General features: G+C 43.9%; 1 protein-coding gene across 1 annotated transcript; it reads left to right on the forward strand.

Moving 5' to 3' along the window:
* The first annotated feature begins 1,422 nt into the window (after positions 1-1,422).
* Defb118 (defensin beta 118) lies at positions 1,423-8,406 on the forward strand. Its single transcript, XM_045157813.1, has 2 exons — positions 1,423-1,537; positions 7,985-8,406. Exons 1-2 carry the CDS (start codon positions 1,480-1,482, stop codon positions 8,284-8,286), a joined length of 360 nt encoding a protein of 119 aa, XP_045013748.1. The 5' UTR covers positions 1,423-1,479; the 3' UTR covers positions 8,287-8,406.
* The last annotated feature ends 9,322 nt before the right edge of the window (positions 8,407-17,728 follow it).

The raw sequence follows: 17,728 nt of genomic DNA on the forward strand, positions 1-17,728 counted from the left end.
CTATACAGATAGCTCAGTTGGTAAAGTGCTTGTCTTGCATGCATGAGGACCTGAGTTGATTCCCAGCATACTTTGTTTTAAAGGTGGGCTAGGTGATGCACAGGCTTGTAATCCCAGCACTGGGGAGGCGGAGACAGGCAATTCCCTGAAACTGCCCTTGCCTACCTAATTAGGCAAATTCTAGGTCAATGAGAGACCCTATCAAAAGAAAGAAAGAAAGAGAGAGAGAGAGAGAAAGAAAAAGGAGAAAGGAGGAAGGAAGGAAGGAAGAAAGAAAGAAAGAAAGGAAGGAAGAAAGAAAGAAAAGAGAAAGGAAGGAAAGAAGAAAGAAAGAATGAAAAGAGAAAGGAAGGAATAAAGAAAAGAGAAAGGAAGGAAGGAAGAAAGGAAGGAAGGAAGGAAGGAAGGAAGGAAGGAAGGAAGAAAGAAAGAAAGAAAGAAAGAAAGAAAGAAAGAAAGAAAGAAAGAAAGAAAGAAAGGTGGATGACACCTGAATACCAGCACCTGTGGTTGTTCTCTGGACCCCATGTGCACACACACACACACACGTGCACTTGCACATACAGGAACAGGCACACACATACCAAAGTTACTCTCAATGTGCCCTTGATAGGGAGCATTCTTGATGACACTGAGTATCATCATATTCTGACCTATTGAAGTGATACTATAAACGCTCTCCCCCAAGCTCTATTGCAAGTCAACTCCGTTTTCTCAGGCTGGCCACTTTCCCTGAGGAAACATAGGTAAGTGAGAACTAGAGCCTTTATGATAACATATGTGTGGTTTTTGTTTCCACAATCTTTCACTGACAGCATGTTTTGGACCTTGGGACTTTGATGATGAAATGCTTCATTCCTAATCATAGAAATCTATCTAAGGGAGAGAAATACACAAGTCAAGAGAGAGCTTAGGGGCTGGAGGGATGGCTTAGCAGTTAAGGCACTTGCCTATAAAGCCTAAGGAACCAGGTTCGATTCCCCAGGACCCATGTAAGCTGGATGCACAAGTTGGCTCAAGCATCTGGAGTTTGTTTGCAGTGGCTGGAGGCTCTGGTATGCCCATTTTCTCTCTCTCTCTCTCTCTCTCTCTCTCTCTCTCTTAAATAAATAAATATTTAAAAGAGAGAGAGCAAGCTTAAAAGCTGGAGTGAAGGGACTGTGAACCAGGGTAAGACTGCTGAGAAGTATAGGGAAGGAATCCTAGCCTGAGTTCTCCCTCTCTAGACCACCAAACACTTCCTCAAAGCCTGTGACTTGCAACCGACCCTGGGTGTGTCCTTGCCATGCCTGAATCAGATCCTCTATTAGCACAACAGCCAGTGGGCTGCTGTTTTGCATGGATGTGGTTCTGCCATGGCTCTGGCTCGGTGCCCGCCTCACTGCCCCCACTGCAGAGACCATAAAATGCTTGGTGGGAGCCACACTGCACACAGCGTTCTCGAAGCCTAGATCTGCCACCTCCTACTTCCCAGGAACCATGAGACTTCTGCTGCTGGCTCTTTCCATCCTCGTGTTCCTACCCCAAGTGATCCCAGGTAATCAGAACCGGGGGGCACTGCAAAAATGAAGAGGTAATGCGCTCTGGCCTGTGGAACCCACAATGTGTGGCTGCTCTCTCCAGCCGGCTGGCTTGGCATCTTCCACATTGGGACTACGTCCCGGTAGGGGGAGAACCTGGGATAGGACCAAAAAAAACTCCACAGACAGGGCTGGAGAGATGGCTTAGCGGTTAAGCGCTTGCCTGTGAAGCCTAAGGATCCCGGTTCAAGGCTCGGTTCCCCAGGTCCCACGTTAGCCAGATGCACAAGGGGGCACACGCGTCTGGAGTTCGTTTGCAGAGGCTGGAAGCCCTGGCGTGCCCATTCTCTCTCTCCCTCTACCTGTCTTTCTCTCTGTGTCTGTCACTCTCGGATAAATAAATAAAAAAATGAACAAAAAAATATTTAAAAAAAAAAAAACTCCACAGACAGGGGCAGCCCCACGTCCAGAGTAGTCCTTGGTTCCAAGTTTTTTGGTTTGGTTCTCTTTCCAGCTTGTGCATCTCTTGAAAACACTCCCCAGAGTCTACAGATCCATGTCTTCTTAACCCTAAAATCCTTGCAAAATTGCATTCAATGACATTCTTTTGGTTTTTTGTTGTTTGCTTGTTTTTTTGGTTTTTTTTTGTCATTGTCTGAAATTTGGTAAGCAGGTCCAAAAATATCTGCAGAGCTGTTATGTGAAAGGTAGAGCTGTTTTTCTTCCCCGTTCTAAAGTGAAAATCTAAGATTTAATAACTACTGCTTGTTAGATTGTATCTAAAGACACAACCAGGACTTTGAGCTTTCTGCTGAAGGACGCCTGATTCTGCCTTTTCTTGTGTATCACACACAGCACTTTTTTTTTTTTTTTTTTTTTTTTTTTTTTTTTGGTTTTTCGAGGTAGGGTTTCACTCTAGCTCAGGCTCTCCTGGAATTCACTATGTAGTCTCAGGGTGGCCTTGAACTCACGGTGATCCTCCTACCTCTGCCTCCCGAGTGCTGGGATTAAAGGCGTGCGCCACCACGCTCGGCTTACACAGCACATTTTGGTATATGAACCAAGTCACATAAAAATGACACACGTATTTGTTTCATTAAAGAAAAACAACGAAGTGCAGCCACTTTCACTCTCTGCCTCACCCTCTCAAATAAATAAGTAAATCTTTTTTAAATAGAAAGAACAAATAGCAATGGCAAGTATAGTAACAGGAAGACTCCATAGCCCTCAGAGCCAGGTACAGGGTGCGTCTACCGCCTTCAACACTTAGCACCACCTCTTCTAGACCGATGCGCATGAACGTATCTCACAGTCTTTTTTTTATTTATTTATTTATTTATTTATTTATTTATTTATTTATTTATTTGCAAGCAGAGAGAGAGAGGAGATAGACAGAGAGAGAATGAGAGTGCCAGGACCTCTAGCCACTACAAAGGAACTCCAGATGCATGTGCACCCTTGTGCATCTGGTTTACGTGGGTCCTGGGGAATTGAGCCTGGGTCCTTTGGCTTGGCAGGCAAGTGCCTTAACTGTGAAGCCATCTCTCCAGCCACCACACTGTTGTTTTGATCTGTACTTCCTTTTAGTTTATTTGTTTTTCGAGGTAGGGTCTCACTCTAGCCCAGGCTGACCTGGAATTCACTATGGATTCTCAGGGTGGCCTCGAACTTGGCAGCGATCCCCTACCTCTGCCTCCCAGCGCGGGGATAAAAGGCCACGCCCGGCTTGCATTTTTTATTATGTAGTGATCAACATGTATGAATGGCTTCCTTTCAAGGGCTCCCAAGACCCTACGTCCCATCAGCCTCGTTATGTTTCTACACATCATTCTGATAATCATCCCCTAATTTATTTTCCTCTCCTCCTGCTTATTTTGGTGGTGTTTTTTTCCAGAAAGCTTTGAGGCGGAGCCTGCCTCTGTCTTTTGTACTTGTTCTTCCTCTGCTCTGTGCTTGTCCCCAGCTAGCCCATTCTCTCTCTCTTTCTGTCTGCATCTCTCTATCTCTAAAAAACATGAAAACTAAAAAAAATTTAAAACCTTATGTAATATATTTCTCTCTCCAAATTCCCACTGGAATTTTGAATAAAATTATGCTAAATTTATGTACCATATTAGGGGGAAAATAATCCTCATAATAATCATGTCACCCTACGTTACCTAAGGTCACATGTTCCTTTAGTTTTAATATACTCCCCATAGAAGTCTTGGGTGATCTTAGTTTGTAAGAGGATATCTCTTAGCTATACTGCATAGCTTATTACTCTTCAGTTAGCTACTGCTCATTTAAAGCAGTGCTATAGATGCTTGTAAATTCACATTTCATCTGACACGATGACTTAATTCATGAATTACAGTAGCTTATTGGTTTTATATTACAATCAGGATTTCTAGAACGTTTATCTCCTTTTTCCTTGTAACAATTGACAGTGCCCAATACTAGTATTTAGATACTAGCAATGAAAGAGAATATTTTCAGGCTGGAGGGGTTGTTTAGTGGTTGAGGCATTTGCCTGCAAAGCCAAAGACCCAGGCTCGATTCCCCAGGACCCACGTTAGCCAGATGCTCAAGGGGGCGCATACGTCTGGAGTTCGTTTGCAGTGGCTGGAGGTCCTAGCATGCCCATTCTCTCTCTTCCTCCCTCTCTCTCTCCTCCCTCTTTCTCTGTCAAGTAAATAAGTGAAAAAGAAAAGAAAAGAGAATGTTTTCATTATCCTAATCCCAGGGGAAATTCAAGTTTCTCTATCAGATAATATTGGTTTTGAAATTTGATATACAACATCCATCAAAATAAGGAAAAATCCTTTTTTTTTTCCTTTGCCTAGAGTTTTCATCATAAACAAGCAGTAAATTTTGCTGACTCGATTTTCTGAATCTAGATATTTTCATTATTTGTGTCCTTAACTCTGAAGAAGCAGTGAATATCATGGATAGATTTTTTTTTTCCTCATGTTGGAAGGCATTATGCATATTATCCTACTTGACAATAATGTGTTGCTAAATTTGGTTGGTTAATATTTTATTTTCATATTTTTTCATCTATATTTACAAAGAAAATAGATCTACAACTTTGAGGCTTTAAAATAAAGATCACACAAGTCTCATTAAATAAAACAGATAGCTTTTCCTTTTTGTTTTTGTTTTTCTATCTTCTGGAACATTACATATATAATAGTACTTACATTTTCTGTGAAATTAGTAGAACTCACTTTTGAAATGACCTAAGATAGCAAGATTAATGCACAATAACCAAAAGGTAAAAACCAGCCCTAGTATCTATTGGCAAGTAAATGGGTTGGCATAATGTACTATTCAGCTGGGAAAAAAAAAAGGAAATTTTGACATTGTCTAATACAAATGACCCTTGAAGACATTATACTCAGTGAAATAAGCCAGTCACAAAAGGAAAAATATTGCCCAATTCCACTCCCATGAGATGCTTAGAGAAGTCAGATTCACAGATACATAAAGTTTCCAAAGGAGAGGGGTAGAAATGGGGACTCACTGTCCAGTAGTTTCAGAATTAAGTTCTGTAAGATGAAGAGTTCTGTGATGGACAGTAGTGACATTGACACAATGATGTGATCGTGCTTAATGCCAGCGAAACAAACACTTAAAAACTAAGTTTTAGAGCTGGGCATTGTGGTACATGCCTTTCATCCCAGCACTCAGGAGGCAGAGGTAGGAGGATCGCCTTGAGTACAAGGCCACCCTGAGACTACATAGTGAGTTCCAGGTCAGCCTGAGCTAGAGCAAGACCTTACCTTGAGAAAACAAACAAACAACAAAAAAAAATAAAGAAATAAAACTAAGCATTGGGCTAAAGAGGTGGCTTAGCAATTAAAGTGCTTGCCTGTGAAGTCTAAGGACCCATGTTCAACTCTCCAGATCCCACATAACCCAAATGCTCAAGGTGATGTAATGTCTGGACTTCGATTGTAGTGGCTAGGGCACTGACATGCTAATTCTCTCTCTCTCTCTCTCTTTCTCTCATTATCTCACACACTCACTCTTTCATTTAAAAAAGGGAAAACAGGGCTGGAGAGATGGCTTAGCGGTTAAGCGCTTGCCTGTGAAGCCTAAGGACCCCGGTTCGAGGCTCGGTTCCCCAGGTCCCACGTTAGCCAGATGCACAAGGGGGCGCACGCGTCTGGAGTTCGTTTGCAGAGGCTGGAAGCCCTGGAGCGCCCATTCTCTCTCTCTCCCTCTATCTGTCTTTCTCTCTGTCTCTGTCGCTCTCAAATAAATAAATAAAAATTAAAAAAAAAAAGGGAAAACAACTAACTACTAAGTTGATAAGATTTATGCATATTTTCCTACAATTTGAAAAAATATCATCAAGGGCTGAGGAGGAGTTTTTCCTCTAATATTTCAATTGCTTAACACTTGCTGGTCTATTAAAATTTGTGTTTACTTTTAATATACCTTCACTGGAAGTTTGAACTCCAACAGCAAGAGGCCTTGGCACATGTCACACACACATGTGAAAATAAATGAATTAATTAAATTTAATTTAAAACAAATGCCTCAAGGAAAGGCAATAGGAAGCATGGGTGGTAGGATCCTTTACCAGAGCACATGCAACTTAGCAGTAGCGATATCACTGAAGAGAACGTCTCCCAGTCCCCAGCAGCCGTGAACTGCCAATAATTCCTCAGGGAAGCATGGGAGCCTCGGAGTCTCTTCCACCTTCTGTGAGAGAAGGCTGATGGGCCCAACATCATGCAGGTCTTGTACACATAACAACAGTCACTTCTTACTGGAAGGTAGCATGCCACCACACCCTCCCCATGCTCTATCTCTTACATTCTTTCCTCCCCTCTTCTGCAAGGTTCCCTGAGCCATGCACGGGGTGATAGAGATGCCTCATTTAGCACTGAGCACTCAACAGTCACTTATTCTCAGCACTTTAATGACTTTTGAGTCTCAGTAGTCACCCACCACCAGCTACAAAAAGAAGCTTCTCTGACCAAAACTAAGAGCAACAGTAATCTACGGGCATAAACACAAATGTTTAGAGGGTGATTTGATGGGTATATCCATTTAGCCAAATAACAATAGTAACTTAACTCCTAGGACCTAGGACCTCCCTAGCTGTAAGCTTTTGACTAGGCTTTCAATACCAGGCATGGACTCCCTAGTTCATGGAGCAGGCCTCAAATCCAAACAGAGAGAGGTTAGTTACCCCTATAACAGTTATGTCACTATTTCATCTGTGGGAATGTCTTGCCTGACTGGTCAGTTGTATAGCCATGGAGTCCATAGCTAGATAAGACTGTTGATGACTCTTCTCGCCCCAGAGCCTGTTCAATGCCATCCAGCACTGCCACAGCCAGCCAGCAGCAAGGAACCTTCCTTCTCAGTTCCAGCTTGAGTTCTGTGTCCCATAACTGAAGCGTGTGGTGTCAGCAAAAGGGTGATACGCTCTAGTTCTATGGAACAACAAAAGGCAGTAGCAATCGGCTGTATTGTTGGGGAGCCTCAGGGACTTGAACAATAACACACTGAAAAAGTGTCCCACTTCTGGCACTAGGATTTTCCTGTAATAGCCTCTGGCTCCTGGGTAATGCTCTACTTCCTTTTTTCTAATGTTTTCATTTTTATTTATTTATTTGAGAGAGAGGAAGATGGGGAGAGAGAGAAAGAGAGAAAATGGGTACACCAGGCCTCCAGCTGCTGCAAATGAACTCCAGATGCATGCTCCACCTTATGCATTTGGATCAAGTGGGTCCTGGGAAATCAAACCTGGGTTGTTTGGCTTTGTAGGCAAGTGCCTCAACTGCTAAGCCATCTCTCCAGCCCCCCAGTGTCCTATTTCTTAAGGTGCAGCTACGTGTGTATTCATTTGATTATTAGTCTTTACACAAATATGTTTTATATGTGTACATGAATGTATATTTTGCAGTAGAATGTATTCAAAGGAATTTGAGTAATACTAATAACTTGGGTGGCTTGACACAGACCCAGGTGCTCCTCAGTGACTGGATCCAGTTTCTTACAGCTAGCAAGTTCCCTTTCACTGATGATTCAGTCCATCCCACTTTCAGAAACATGGGCAGGTAGAAAGTTAGGGATAAATTTGAGAAACACAGTGCTATTGGGCCTGAGCTGAGTCTTGCAGATGGCTCCTAATTATGTATGTGTTATTTAAATATTTCTTTTTTATTTATTTATTTATTTATTTATTTGACAGAGAAAGAGGGACAGAGAGAGAATGGGTGAAGCAGGGCCTCCAGCCACTGCAAATGAACTCCAGACACATCTGCCCCCTTGTGCACCTGGCTAACGTGGGTTCTGGGGAATTGAACCTGAGACCTTTGGCTTTGCAGGCACATGCCTTAACTGCTAAGCCATCCCTCCATCCCTACGTGTATGTTATTAATGGAGTGCTATATGTACAGTTATCTACTAACATGGGGAGCATGAGTAACCTAAAATTAATGGTCTTTCCTTTGATTATTTAGCCATTTTTGGTGAAAAAATGTGCTTGCGCAAATCAGGACAATGCAGGAAAATGTGCAAAGATGGAGAAATTATAAAGAAAGGATGTAGAGCTCACCAAGTCTGCTGCATTCCAGATGCCAACTTTCACAAAAAAGAGGCCATCACCAGGGAAGATGAGACAAGTCCCATAGGCCTGTTTCCATTAGATTATATGGATGTGTATAAGACGGCGGCCACTTTGGACTACTTATTAGCAGACAAAGCGAATGGGGTAGAGGAAGAATTATCGGAGAGGATGAAGACTCAGACCTCCGTCCCCTAGTTTCATCAATGACTCCTTAAATGCCACTCACATGCTAACACGGATGGACTAAGTCACTTACATAAAGCACCGAAGATTCCCATGACCTACCCTCATGCCCACTCACGTATAAGTCTGCATTAAAGACAGCCATGTATTGCTGCTCAATTCATACTAGCTGGAAATGGAGCCAGCCTAGATGTCCCTCAACGGGTAAATGGATAATAAAAATGTGGTACATTTATACAATGGAGTTTTATTCAGCTGCAAAGAAAAATGAAATTACGAAATTCACAGGGAAATGAGTGGATCTGGAAAAGATTATACGAAGTGAGGGAACCCAGGCTCAGAAAGTCAAATGCCACATGTTCTCTTTCAGGTGTGTGAATCCTAGCTTCAAATGTTTAAACTTGTGTATGAGCTGGAGTAAAAGTCAGCAATAGAGGCCAGAAGCTAGAAAGGGCCTATGAGGGAGGGAGGGAAGGGGTGAAGGGGGAGGCATAGTAGATACGTAAGTAGAGGGCCAGAATACTGAGAGTGAAAGGATCAAAGTACGATCAGGAGAGGTGATGGAAGAGAGGAAGGGAGAGGAGAGTTCATTAAAATTTAAGGTGTTGGGCTGGAGAGATGGCTTAGCGGTTAAGCGCTTGCCTGTGAAGCCTAAGGACCCCGGTTCGAGGCTCGATTCCCCAGGTCCCACGTTAGCCAGATGCACAAGGGGGCGCACGCGTCTGGAGTTCGTTTGCAGAGGCTGGAAGCCCTGACGCGCCCATTCTCTCTCTCTCCCTCTACCTGTCTTTCTTTTTTTTTTTTTTTAATAACTTTATTTATTTATTTGAGAGCGACAGACACAGAGAGAAAGACACCCTCTATCTGTCTTTCTCTCTGTGTCTGTCGCTCTCAAATAAATAAATAAAATTTTTTTAAAAATTTAAGATGTTATGAATAAGCCATGTGGAAACCTATTTCTTTGCTAGCTGTGGTGGTTTGATTCAGCTGTCCCCCATAAACTTAGGTATTCAGGGTGCTATGTTCCCCAGCTGAGGGCAATTGGAAATTAAAGCCTCCTGGAGGAGTGTATTGTTGGGGGCGAGCTCATGGGTGTTACAGCCAGTTTCTCCATGCCAGTGTTTGGCACACTCTGCTGTTGCTATTGTCCTCCTGATGTTGGCCAGGGTGTGATGTCCACCATCTGCTCATGACATCATTTTCCCCTGCAATAATGGAGCTTCCCCCTTGATACTGTAAGCCAAAATAAACCCCTTTCCCCCACAAGCTGCTCTTGGTTGGCTGATTTCTACCAGCAATGTGAATTTCACTGCAACAGTAGAGTTGGTACTGAGGAGTAGGATTGCTGCTGGACACCTGACTCTGTGGCTTTGGCCTTTTGGAGCTGATTTTCAAGAGGAATGTGAAGGATTTGAAACCTTGGCCCTAGAGATGCCTTGCTGTGCTATAAGTTCAATTTGATGTACTCTTCTGGTCACAGTTGAAAGATCTGATTGCAGTAAGAACTATGGACTGTGAGGTTTGGCTTATGAGGGTGAGAAAGAGCTTTGCCTGGACTGGGCTACAAGCAATTTGTGTGAGAGGCTTGCTGTTATGCCCATGCCCTGAGAAGCTGTGCAGGGTTGCATTGCATAGAAATGGACTGGTGTGAGCAAAGGGATATGGCACAGAAATGAAACCACTGGGCTGAAGCTTCTGCCCGTTCAACTGCAATTATATGAGAGATTACAACCTTTGAGATTGGGTCCGCTGACCTCCACTGGGGCAGCAGGAAGAATGTAAACTCTTTTGAAGGGCCTGAGTGCTCAAGGAGTGTCCTGTTCTTCAAAGTCTGCTTTATTCCTGCCTAGATTAACAAATTGGCACTCTATCTGGTATTGTGGAGTATAAGAAATGCAGGAAAGAGAGGGTCATTGTCTTTGCAACACAGTCTTATGTTTTGGAAATGGCCATGGGCAGTGTGAAGCAGGTTTGCTGGATGCCTGCATGGAGACCCAATGGAGCCATGAGGATGAACCGTGGATTGCAGTGGAGACCCAGTAGAGATGCCAAGACCACAAGATGACTGCCAAGGAGAGGTGCTGGCCCAGGATGAAGTTTTCTAGGACTGTGAGTAGCCTAGCCGGAGGGGCGGAATTGGAATGCCAGAGACTTGTTGCTACTTAGAATTATCGGACATGGAGATTTGTCACTGACTAGAGTTGTCAGAGTTGGAGCTATAGAGTTTGATGTTTGCCCTGGTTGTTTTAAATCTTATATTGGTTGACTACTTCTTTGCTATGCACAATGCCATCTTTTGCAGTGTGAATGTTTATTCTTTGCCATTATGGGTATTTTGGTATTATGGCTCAGTTTAAAATCCTTGAAGTATGGGGATGTTTGAACATCATTAATATTGATTTTATATATATATATATATATATATATATATATATATATATATATATATGGGGAGTTTTAAAGTTGGACTGAATGCATTGTATTTTATATCATGTATGGTTATCAGTTTATGGGCCCAGGGGTAGAATGTGGTAGTTTGATTTTGGTGTCTGCCATAAACTTAGGTGTTCTGAATGCTAGGTTCCCCAGCTGATGGCAATTGGAAATTAAAGCCTCCTGGAGGCAGTGTATTGTTGGGGGCGGGCTTATGGGTGTTATAGCCAGTTTCTCCAAGCCAGTGTTTGGCACATTGTCCTGTTTCTGTTGTCCACCTTATGTTGGTCACAGAATGATGTCCACCCTCTCCTCATGCCATTGTTTCCCCTGCCATCGTGGAGCTACCCCTCGAGTTTGTAAGCCAAAATAAACCTTTTGTCCCATAAGCTGCTTTTGGTGGGGTGATCTCTGCCAGCAAAGTGAACCTAACTGCAATACTAGCTTGTGTGTGTGTGTGTGTGTGTGTGTGTGTGTGTGTGTGTGTGTTAAAAAAAGAGAGAATTTGGGCTGGAGAGATGGCTTAGCGGTTAAGCGCTTGCCTGTGAAGCCTAAGGACCCCAGTTCCAGGCTCGGTTCCCCAGGTCCCACGTTAGCCAGATGCACAAGGGGGCGCACGCGTCTGAAGTTCATTTGCAGAGGCTGGAAGCCCTGGCGCGCCCATTCTCTCTCTCTCTCTCTATCTGTCCTTCTCTCTGTGTCTGTTGCTCTCAAATAAATAAATAATTTTTTTTTTTAAAAAAGAGAGAATTTAGGCAAAAGGATCCTAAGAAGATGGATAATGTTGTGCCCAGAAGCCACAGATTTTTGCAAGATTTCAGTGCCAGGGGTGACCTTCCAATAAGTTGTTGGTCATGGAGACCCATGAGGTCCCCAAAACAATGCAGGCCATTGCCAATACACTGGTTGTCTACCAGAACTAAATGATAAGACCCTATTGCTGAAGACTCCACATGCTTGGGCTGCAAGGTCACTGAGAAATCTATAAATTGGAGATTAGCTAGAAGCCTCCTCCCTCATGACTAGCCGTTATTAGTGGACCCTGCAAGCTTGATGGTTGGCCAGAAAACATACCAACTGATGCAATCGTGGCATTTCTGTTATGGGGAAACCAACTTCTCTCCGACTGGACATGAGGCCTACTCCATGGGAGGGAATTTCTGCCTGGTCGTGAAAACCTAATGAGAAGTCTATGGCTGGGGAGGTCAATAAGCCCAAGTGGGGAACAACTACTATTTTCTGGTTAAATGAAATATTCTGCCCGCCAGACTATCCTGTAAGTACTCTTTATGTTCGCATATTAATGCTACTCTCACTTTTGGTCAGAGAAGCTTCTCTTTTCAGATAATGCTGACCATGGGGGTGACTCAAAATTCGCCACAGTGTTGGGAAGTGACAGTGGAGTGTCCAGCACTGAGACATCTCTAGTACACCCTCCAAGGCTCAGGGTCCATTGCAGAAGAGGTGGCAGAAAGAATGTGAGAGCCAAAGGAAGGGGAGCAGTGCTTATATCACTGTCTTTCACACACAGTGGGCTTGATATGCATGACCTCACAGTGGCTGATGCTACCTACACAAGACCTACATGACAGGAGGAGAAAAATGATGGCATCAAAATAAAAGAGAGGGGCTGGAGAGATGGCTTAGCAGTTAAGCGCTTGCCTGTGGAGCCTAAGCACCCAAGTTTGATTCCCCAGTACCCATGTATAAAGCGAGAAAGCACAGAATGGTGCGTGTATCTGGAGTTCATTTGTAGTGTCAACAAGCCCTGGTGTGCTCACGCTCCCTGTGTCTGCCTCCCTCTCAAATAAATAAGTAAATAATTTTTCTAAGTAAAAATAGAAGTAATTGAGCGGCTGCTCCACAGGACCATTTCCTCCATCCCACATGGACATTAAGGTTAGGTGCAGCCTCTCAACTGTGAAGAAAATGAGTCACTGTTACCTGATAACTGAGAGCTTTGTCTGTCTCCTTTTTTTTTTTAATTATTTATTTATTTATTTATTTGAGAGCAACAGACACAGAGAGAAAGACAGACAGAGGGAGAGAGAGAGAATGGTCGCGCCAGGGCTTCCAGCCTCTGCAAACGAACTCCAGACGCGTGCGCCCCCTTGTGCATCTGGCTAACGTGGGACCTGGGGAACTGAGCCTCGAACCGGGGTCCTTAGGCTTCACAGGCAAGCACTTAACCGCTAAGCCATCTCTCCAGCCCGTCTGTCTCCTTTTTAAAAATGTATTTGGGCAAGAGAGAAAGAGACGAGAGAGAGAGAGAGAGAGAGAGAGAGAAATGGGCATATCAGAGTCTTTGGCTGCTGCAAACAAACTCCAAAAGCATGCACCACCTTGTGCATCTGGCTTAAGTGGGTCCTGGGGAAGCGAACCTGGGTCCTTTGGCTTTGCAGGCAAGCACCTTAACTGCTAAGCCATCTCTCCAGCCCTATTTGTCTCCTTCTGAGAGCATAAAAATGTCTTCACACCTTGTCTCCTCCCTCACAGGTCCATCTGTTTTATCAGTAAAAGTCTTCTAACTTTGTTGTTTCCAAGTCCCTCATTTCTAGTCCCTGTGAATTACTACAGATGCACGTGTTGGGGCATACCTCCTTCTCCAGGAAGGTCATCCCTTTGTCTTTGTCTTTCAGACTATGTCTACATCAGAACATAATGCAACAAAATTAAAATAAAATTTAAGTTAAATTTAAATTGAAAATTTTAAAGGGGGCCAGAGAGATAGCTCAGTGGTTAAGGCACTTACCCACAAAGCCTAACCACCAGAGTTCAGTTCCCCAGTACCCACATAAAAGTCAGGTGCACAAAGTGGTTTGGGACTTTGCTTGCAGTGGCTAAAGGCTCTGATGTGCCCATTCTCAATCTCTCTCTCCCTCTCTCTCTCTCTCTCTCTCTCTCTCTCTCTCTCTTCCCCCAACACCAGTTGTGGTGGTGCACACCTTTGATCCCAGCACTCAGGAGGCTGAGGGAAGAGGCCAACCAGAAACTGCAATAGGGAATTCCATGTCAGCCTGCACTAGAGCGAAATATTAACCTCAAAAAAAAATTTTTTTTAATAAAAATGTAGCACTTCTGGCTGGTGTCAGCGAAACAGACAGACACTCTGTAAACCTGGCATTGTTTCTTCCTCTTTCATTAGCTGACCACAGAAGTTCCTCACGACCCCAGGAGTGTGGGGCGAAGGCAGGCAATGAGCAGCAATGGGCAGCATGAATAGGCAAGGCGCCGCGGCCGCCTGCAGCCGACTTGCTCCGGCTAAGTCCCAGCTTGTACGTACAGTTCTAACGTTATCCCAGTGATAACTAAAATTGTAGAGGGAAATGCAAGCCTTGTAAATGTTCTCTTTCCAAATGTAGCCACTACTAATGAAAACCCTGACATTTGAAAGGCACAGTCTCTGGCCTGTGTCCCTGCTGGCCTCTCCTTGTGTGTTGGAGTTCTTGAACACTTCTTTCTCCTTGGAATTTTACCAGACTAAAACTGATTGAATCACAAGTTAAAGATATACATTTGCGAGCTGGAGAGATAGCTTAGCGGTGAAGCGCTTGCCTGTGAAGCCTAAGGACCCCAGTTAGAGGCTCGATTCTCCAGGACCCACATTAGCCAGATGCACAAGGGGGCGCACGCGTCTGGAGTTCGTTTGCAGTGGCTGGAGGCCCTGGAGTGCCCTTCTTTTTTCTCTCTCTTTCTATCTGCCTCTTTCTCTCTGTCTGTCGCTCTCAAATAAATAAATAAAAATAAAACAAAAAATTTTTAAAGATATACATTTGCATTGGCTTCTGGTCAGATATCATTAGTACAGGCTGGAGAGATGGTTCAGTGGTTAAGGCACTTGCCTACAAAGCCTAAAACTAGAGTTAGATTCCCCAGTACCCAAGCACACACCCAGTACCTAAAGCCAGATGCACAAAGTGGCGCATGCATCTGGAATTCATTTGTGGTGGCTAGAGGCCCTGGCATGCCCATTCTCTCTGTTTCTCCTCTATCTCCGTCTGCTTGCAAATAAATAAATAAAAATAAAATGAGATAAATTCATTTTAAAAAAAAAAAAAGGAATCAATCCAGGCATGATGACGCACGCTTTTAATCTCAGCACTCAGGAGGCAGAGGTAGGAGGATCACCATGAGTTGGAGACCAGCCTGAGACTACATAGTGAATTCCAGGTCAGCCTGAGCTAGAGTGAGACCCTACCTCAAAAAACCAGAAGAAAAAGAAAAAAGAAATCATTAGTACTACAAGTATTAGGTCAACGTGAGACTGCATGGTCAGGTTGAGTTTTCTCAGACCACCCCCAGACCTGAGAATGAGGACTGAAGATGAAAAGGGCTATTTTGAGGCTGTGAGTTTCCAGTGGAGATTGTTTCCTGTACGCTGTGCGTCATGTTCAAAGCCAGGTGATTTGCCTTTCAGTAGAGGTAGATTGTGCACTTCACTTATGCACGTTACACAGCAGGTATGACAGTATGGATGGACATGTATGTAGGGTCCCCTGCTAGACTCATATGTCTTAACGTTATACATACATAGAACTTTATATATATATTTATATAACTTTATATATATCATGTACTTTATATATAATAATATAGTTATATAACTTTATATATACTATATCATATAAATATATTTATAACTTTATAAATATATAACTTTTAATATATAGTGGGTATGTATATATGTGTTTTTGTGTTCATTGTACATGGCACTGTGTTGCATAAGGGTCTTCCCAGTAGTCACCACAATCAATAAAAGGATGGTTTTCTTATCATAAATGAGCAATAATAATCTATGGGCAGAACCATAAATATTTAGAGGGTAAAGTGATTGGCACAGCATATTCAACTCAACAATAGTACTTGTTTCCCCTCTACAGCCTATGGCCTTCCCAGCCAAAAAGCTACTTTTGAGTAGATTTTCAGTACCAGGCATGAATTCCATCCCATGAAACAGATCTCAGATCCATTCAGAGCACAGTTGGATACCAAGCATGGCAACATTGCACCGGTGGGCATTTCTTGCCTTGCTGGCTGGTTGTGCAGCGCACAGGGTCCACTGTTGACTAGATCAGTGTTGAATTTTCTCCTCCAGAAGCCTGCACAGCATAGCACCTTCCAACACCAGACAGCTCGTAGGCAGGGAAGCTTCCAGTTCAGTTTCAACCTGATTTCTCAGTGTCCCGCAAGCCAAGCCTGTGTCTTCAGCAGTAGGGTCTTGCCATCTAACTCTGATGGGCAACCAAGTACATTGACAGTGGCCTGTATTGTTTGGGGGACCTCATGGTTCTCCCTGACCAACAAATCACTGGGCGGTATCCTACCCCTGGCACTGGGATTTTTCTGGAACTCCCTATGGCTTCTGGGTATAGAATTAACTGAACACCCTCAAAGGGGGCTTCTGCCCAAACTCTCTTTTTTAAATTATAGTTTTTGTTTTTTTGAGGTAAGGTCTCACTCTAGCCCAGGCTGACCTGGAATTCACTATGGAGTCTCAGGGTGGCCTCGAACTCATGGCAATCCTCCTACCTCTGCCTCCTGAGTGCTGGGATTAAAGGCATGCGCCACCACACCCAGCTAGTTTTTATTATTTTATTTGCAAGCAGAGACAAAGAAAAAAAGTGAGCACTCTAGGACCTCTGGCAACTACACATAAACTCCATGTGCATGTGCCACTTTGTGCATCTGCCTGTACGTGGGTACTGGGAACTTGAACCCAGGCCATTAGGCTTTTCAAACAAGTGCCTTTAACCACTGAGCCATCTCTCCAGCCCCTTAATTATATTTATATTTTTAATTAGCTAATGAGGAAGTAGCTGTCTCCCGCTCCCTCCTCTCCTCCATCCCCTTCCCCTGACCCCAGTAGATCCTTCCACCTCCAGTGTTCTGTTCCTCTACTTACATATCTTCTATCCCTTCCCCTTAAGCCTTTTCCCCTTTTGGGCCCCTTTCTAATTGCTTGGCTTCTACTTCTGGCTCTTATTCCAACTCACATACACATCTAAAAGTTAACATCTACACATGAAAGAGATTGTGTGGCCTTTGCATTTCCTCATAATTTCATTCTTTACTGCTGAAGAAAGCTCCGTTGCGTGCAGGCCCCACATCTTCACTGCCCATCCGTCAGTTGATGGGCTTCTAACTCGGGCTCTCTAAAGCTGTTTTCACTGAGAAAGTCAGCTTGAGTCTTTGACTCAATATTCTCCCTGAAATCGCGTTCAGAAGCAGCCCTTTCCTCCAGATCCTAAGCTGTATGCTGGGTGGCCATAATGGAAGGAAAAACAGAATGGAACGTGATCAGAGAAGACCCCCACTCAAGCAGGATGCTGGTGTGATCACTTCCTTGAACACAGGAAAGCCCCGCGGGGCAGACTCGGCTCAGGAAGCGCAGCAAAGTGCTGGGTCCGCAGGACACTTGGGGAAAGTTGTGTTGATTACAGATGTGGGGATGGACTGACGAAAGAACGTGTGCACCTACATGAACTCAGAGCCTCACAGTCACTGACAACTTCCTATCAGAGGTGTTCATTCAAGAAGGTTGATACTAGCTGGGCGTGGTGGTGCATGCCTTTAATCCCAGCACTTGGGAGGCAGAAGTAGGAGGATCGCCGTGAGTTCGAGGCCACCCTGAGACTACATAGTGAATTCCAGGTCAGCCTGAGCCAGAGTGAGACCCTGCCTCAAAAAACAAAAAAAAAAAAAAAATGAAGGTTGATACTGATTGATGAAAAAAAAAATGTTGAAAACATTTCGAGATATATACTGATTATTATTGCTGTATAACTATCAGCCTTTTTCTAGGAATGCTGTTGCAGTCAGGTTCACATTGCTGGCAGAATGCACCTGACCAAGAGCAGCTTGTGGGAAAAAAAAGGTTTATTTTTGCTTACAGACTCGAGGGAAGCTCCACGATGGCAGTGGGAAATGATGGCATGAGCAGAGGGTGGGCATCGCCTCCTGGCAACATCAGATGGACAACAGCAACAGGAGAATGTGCCAAACACTGGCAAGGGGAAACTGG

The sequence above is a fragment of the Jaculus jaculus genome, chromosome 8 (genome assembly GCF_020740685.1).
Source record: "Jaculus jaculus isolate mJacJac1 chromosome 8, mJacJac1.mat.Y.cur, whole genome shotgun sequence".
In the NCBI taxonomy this organism is placed as follows: Eukaryota; Metazoa; Chordata; class Mammalia; order Rodentia; family Dipodidae; genus Jaculus; species Jaculus jaculus.